The sequence below is a fragment of the Myotis davidii genome, unplaced genomic scaffold, assembly GCF_000327345.1.
Source record: "Myotis davidii unplaced genomic scaffold, ASM32734v1 scaffold2621, whole genome shotgun sequence".
Taxonomy (NCBI): Eukaryota; Metazoa; Chordata; class Mammalia; order Chiroptera; family Vespertilionidae; genus Myotis; species Myotis davidii.
In genome coordinates this window covers 388,950-394,420 of record NW_006291205.1, presented here as the reverse complement: position 1 = coordinate 394,420, position 5,471 = coordinate 388,950, and the positions used below count along the sequence as shown (strand labels likewise).

General features: G+C 42.5%; 2 protein-coding genes across 3 annotated transcripts in view; one reads left to right on the top strand and one right to left on the bottom strand.

The window, feature by feature from the left end:
* OGFOD1 (2-oxoglutarate and iron-dependent oxygenase domain containing 1) overlaps positions 1-5,471 on the bottom strand; it is a 41,684-nt gene that overhangs the window by 8,997 nt on the left and 27,216 nt on the right. The window lies entirely within an intron of this gene.
* The window catches only part of BBS2 (Bardet-Biedl syndrome 2), a 17,607-nt gene continuing 12,142 nt past the window's right edge, over positions 7-5,471 (top strand). The window contains exons 1-5 of the mRNA XM_006764353.2: positions 7-110; positions 2,014-2,241; positions 3,441-3,566; positions 3,793-3,855; positions 4,835-4,912. Coding sequence (XP_006764416.2) covers positions 45-110; positions 2,014-2,241; positions 3,441-3,566; positions 3,793-3,855; positions 4,835-4,912 — 561 coding nt within the window. The 5' untranslated portion in view covers positions 7-44. The remainder of the gene's footprint in view (positions 111-2,013; positions 2,242-3,440; positions 3,567-3,792; positions 3,856-4,834; positions 4,913-5,471) is intronic.

Genomic DNA, 5,471 nt, shown 5'->3' with positions numbered 1-5,471 from the left:
TGCCCGTGTTCACCCTGAAACTGCGCCACAAAATCAGCCCCCGCATGGTGGCCATAGGGCGCTACGACGGGACGCACCCGTGCCTGGCGGCTGCCACCCAAGCGGGCAAGGTAACCGCTCCCACCTGCACGGAGCCTGGGCCCCTGGAGTCCCCCGATCTCCGCGGGCCGCTACCCTCAACCCCGCCCCTCATCCCCCGACTCCGCCCCCAGCCTTGGGTTGCCTGGCAACCGGTCGGTAGTCCTGTAGTTCTCCATCCTGCGCAGAATAATGAACAATGGGGTCTCGCATGAATGGCTTTTCTGAGCAGTGAACTGTGCAAGGGGAAGGGACTGGTTAGGGTTAGCAGTGGTAACAGACCTCAGATTCTCTGCCTTTCCCTCTGAACTCCTTCACCTATCTCACTGCCCCGAGCCACACAACTTGGTGAAAAAATATAGACAACGACCCCACCCCCCAATGAAATGATTCAGATTGCACTTTTGATTTTGATATGTATCCATGTACATTCACATTTTTTCCCATAAGTTATTCACTGAATACCTATGTACTTAGTGAATAACTTACGGGGAAAGATGTGCCAGGTGCTGTGCAAGGTGTGGGAGTCACAGAAATGAACAAGACATGGTCATTCAACGGCCACCAATTTTTAAAAAAGTGGTAGATGTTGAGGATTGACATTCATCATCTCAATGCCAAGGGCAGCACCAGAGCGCTGGCTCTGGTACCTACTGACTTCATGACCCGGGGCAAGTTACTTAATAATATTATCTACAACATCGGGTTGTTATGAGGATTAAGTAAGTTAATATATATGAAGCATTTGCCATATAAGAAATGGTTACTGGTTGTTAACTGTTATTTTTCGATCCCTCCCACGTCACTGACTAGTGGTTCAGAAAGGTTTGAAGTGATACTTGAAGTCACTCAACTAGAAAGTCATGGAAATGAGATTAGAGTCCTGGTTCTCTGAGCCAGAGCAGATTTCATAATGATTAAAACATATATATAATAACCCTTTCCCTTATGTTGTGTATTCTTAGGATATGCCTTGGGATACATGATTAAAAAATAATTTTCATTAAGTTGTTTAATGGAGCAAAGCACTTAGCACAGGCTCTGGCAAAGAATAATGCTCATTGCTATTATTAAGCACTGACAAATGCCAGACAGAAATTCATATTGTTTCTGCTGGGAAGGGCCCATTGATAGTAGCTCAGCCCCTAATTTATTGAAGTCTTATGTGCTGGGTACTGTTCTTAGCTCTGCAGGTGCAAGGGTGAATGTGACGAGTCTCTTCCCCCTTAGAACTTACATTTGAGAGGGGAAACCGGACAATTAAGGGGGCAAAATGTATTTTTATATCTGATATTTGTATGACTCAGTTGAAGTCTGTAAAACAGATTTACTAACTACCAGACTGTTTTAAGGGTAAAGAAGTGAATTCATTCGGTGCTTGGTTGAAAGATACTAAAGGAAGTGTTTATTATTTTATTTGCTGGGATCGTTTTGGTGTGTCAGAATGCTCTGACAGCCTGCTGGAACCTAGCATGTAAGCTGCCCTAGTAAGCAACTAGATCAGCGGTTCTCAACCTGTGGCGGTCGAACGACCCTTTCACAGGGGTCGCCTAAGACCATCCTGCATATCAGATATTTACATAACGATTCATAACAGTAGCAACATTACAGTGATGAAGTAGCAACGAAAATAATTTTATGGTTGGGTCACCACATGAGGAACTGTAATTAAAGGGCCAGAAGGTTGAGAATTACTGAACTAGATCTTGTACATGACCTTGTTCTTTACGATGCCAGGAGCCATGGATTCCCACAATTCATAGTGATTGAAAGCCAGCCATGCACAGAACTGTGCTGTAGTTGTTTTAAGTAAGTTTCTGGGTGATTAAAGTGACCTTTTGTTAATGTTGATATCTGTTAATAACCTAGTCTTTTAGAAAATGTATGTTAATTTTACGTATTTTAAGGGAATGTAATGGACTGGTTTGGTTGCAGGTTTTTATTCACAATCCTCATGCACGGAGCCAGCATTTCAGCGCGCCCAGAGTCTACCAGAGCCCCCTGGAGTCTGATGTTTCTCTTCTCAACATCAACCAGGCTGTCAGCTGCCTGACTGCAGGAGTATTGAACCCTGCACTTGGCTGTGATGCTCTTTTAGTGGGGACACAGACGAACCTTTTGGCTTACGATGTCTACAATAATTCAGATTTTTTCTACAGAGAGGCAAGTATACCCCTTGATCGCCATAAAATCCCCCTGACCCATTCATGTTCATTTTGTTATGCTTGAACAAGATCAGACATGGATTTTGGTTTATTACGTGGCTGTTGTGCTGTAGTCCAACACCACGGTGATTTTGCCATTTGCATCTGCTTCATCCACTTGACATTTATTTGGTCATGATTGCTAACCGCTTTCATTTTGCATTTCCCTTGTGAACAGTGATGTAGAACACCCTTTCCTGTGCCTGTTTATATGTCCTTTGTGAAGTGTTTAAGTTTTTGCCTATTTATTTATTAGTAGTTTGTGTGTATTATTGATTTGTAGAAGTTCTTTGGAGATAGTGGGTACAAGTTCTTTGTCAGATTTATATATAACAGATAGTTTCTCCCAGTATGTGGCTTATTCCAACAGGTAGGTATCTTTGATGAGTAAACGTTTTCAATTTTGATAAAGCCCAGCTATTCAATTTTTTTTCTTTAACTGTGTGTGGGTGCTTTTCCTGACCTTCTAAGCATCTTTGGTCACATAGATTGCTTCCTGTGTTATTGCACAAGACTGGAATTGGGTTTAGGACTGTATTAGTCAGGGTTCTCCAGATAAACAGAATTAACAGGATGTGTATAGAGAGAGGGGGGTGGGGGGGATATATTTTAAAGAATTGGTTCACGTGGTTGTGGAGGCTGTCAAGTCCAAAATTTGCAGGGTCGGCTAGCAGGCTGGAGACCCAGGGAAGAGCTGATGTTGAAACACAAGTCTGAAGGCAGTGTTCTGAATTCTTCCTTCCTCAGGGACCAGTCTTTTTTCTCTTAAGATCTTCAACTAATTGGATGAGGCCCTCCCACATTATAGAGTATAATCTGCTTTACTCAAAGGCTATTGGTTTAAATGTTAACCTCGTCTAAACATACTTCCACAGAAGCATCTAGAATAATGTTTGTTCAAGTATCCTACAGAGCCTTGGACTTCGTAGCAGATTAGTGTGTGACGCCAAGGGCCTGAGTGTACCCTGCATCTGCGCTCAGCCTTGCATCAGCACGCGAACGCCACAGTGACATACACCTGCCTCTCAGGAGACCATGTGGCTTCTCACATTGATGACAGAGGAATTTGAGTATCCAAATACAGATAAGGATACATGTTACCTCCCGTGCGCCCGCGCATCCTTGTTATCTGAAATTTTTTTTTCTTCTTCTTCTTAGGTGGCAGATGGGGCCAATGCAATTGTGTTGGGGACACTGGGGGACATTTCCTCTCCTCTTGCGATTATTGGTGGAAATTGTGCTCTGCAGGGTTTCGATCATGAAGGAAAGGACCTTTTTTGGACGGTACGCAGAACAAAACACTCTCTTTAGGACTCATTTTTACTCTAAATGTTCTTTATTTAGTTTTGTTTGTTTTTGACCATCCGTATTTATAATTCTCTGCATTAAAAAATATGCAGAATTTGAATAACACCTGTTGGTGGTTTGTAATCTTCTCTTCCCTGTGGCTATTATAGTCAGATGGAGTGGAAAAAGAGGGCTTGCTCATGACACTGGGTTTTGTTTTCAGGTCACTGGAGATAACGTTCATTCCTTGGCCTTGTGTGACTTTGATGGTGATGGGAAAAAAGAGGTATGTGGGGGAGGAGATACTTCTCTTTGTGTTCAGCTGATAAAATTTTCCCGTGCAGTGACCTTGGTGTTGGGAGAAGTGTCAGCTTCTCATGGTTGCTCTTGGGCTCTGTTGCCTCAGTAATGAGCTCACTGGCCTCATTTGTCTTTCTCCTGTCTTTTGAACAATACATCACTTTGTTTGTCTAGTGCAAAGATCAAGGCCATGATGTTTCAAAGACACAGGACAGGGAGGGAGGGTGGAACAGTCAGAGTCACAATCTTATAACTTACTTTTGATGCTTTCGAATCATATCAGTCAACAGTTTTCAAGTTTGGCCAACTTTCTTTTTAGGAATTTAGAAGTTTTAGAGATTGGCTCTTACTTAGTTTTTGAAATTGATTCTCATGGTTCCTCTAGAAATTAGCTTCTTGAGCAGCCAGCGAACTGCTGTGTTGGGCAGTGACTTGCCCCTCTCTTGCCCATGGATGCCAGGCTCTGGCATTTGAAATGGGGCTTCCATCTGAGGCAGGCAGGCGCTGAGCCAGCGAGCACTTTCAGGTGTGGCTGGAAGAAATTTCTAGAGCCACTACTTCTTTTTAAAAAAATCATATTTGTATTGATTTCAGAGAGGGAGCAAGAGATAGAAACATCAGGGATGAGAGAATCATTGATCGGCTGCCTCCTGCATGCCCCGTACTGCAGATTGAGTCCAGAAACCCGGGCATGTGCCCTGACTGGGAATTAAGCTGTGACCCCCTGGTTTATAGGTCAATGCTCAACCACTGAGCCACACTGGCTAGGCAAGCCACTGTTTCTTCACTGACTGAATTTGTTGACGTTCACATTGGAGGGGACTTTCCCGAGCACTGGCTCGCTGGGAAACTAGAAGTCTTGGGTAGCAGTACGACATACAAAATGTTATGCAATTTTTTGTTTTATTTATGGGAATTTTTCTGTGTTCACTTGCTGAACTAAATATGCATGTTTTTATTTTAAGCTTCTTGTTGGATCTGAGGACTTTGATATTCGAGTTTTTAAAGAAGATGAGATTGTGGCAGAAATGACAGAAACAGAGGTGAGAAGTGTGACCTTGGGCAACATAGATGAGCACAGTCCAATGTAACCACAGATGTGTGTGCTGGCCATCTCACAATCTAGACTGTCGTAGGGTAAAAACTGTGGGGTTTAAACAGAGCTGGACATTACAGAGAAAGAAGCATTTAAAAATCTTGTATAAGACATATTTTGAAAAGACTGATTAAATAGAGGAAAATTGAGTGGAAAGGCATTTGCTTTAATGAGTTACATCATCATCATCATCATCATGGCAAGTATTTATTATGCACTTAATATATTCCAGTCATTGTTCTAAGTGTATTACATGAACTAAGTCATTTAACTCTACAACAACCCTATTGGGAAGGAAATACTATTGTTCCCATTTCAATGATATTAAGGTTCTTCATTAAATTACACACACAGGTCATGGCTACTAAGTGGCTTGGTCAGGATTTGAACCTGTGTGCCTTGTCCTCCTCCTCGTGTCTGTTAAATGGGTTTGAATGAAGTGCATAAGTGAGATTTCTATACTTTTTCTCTTCGTTCAAATTAAGTACTTCTTAGGCGTTTCTGTA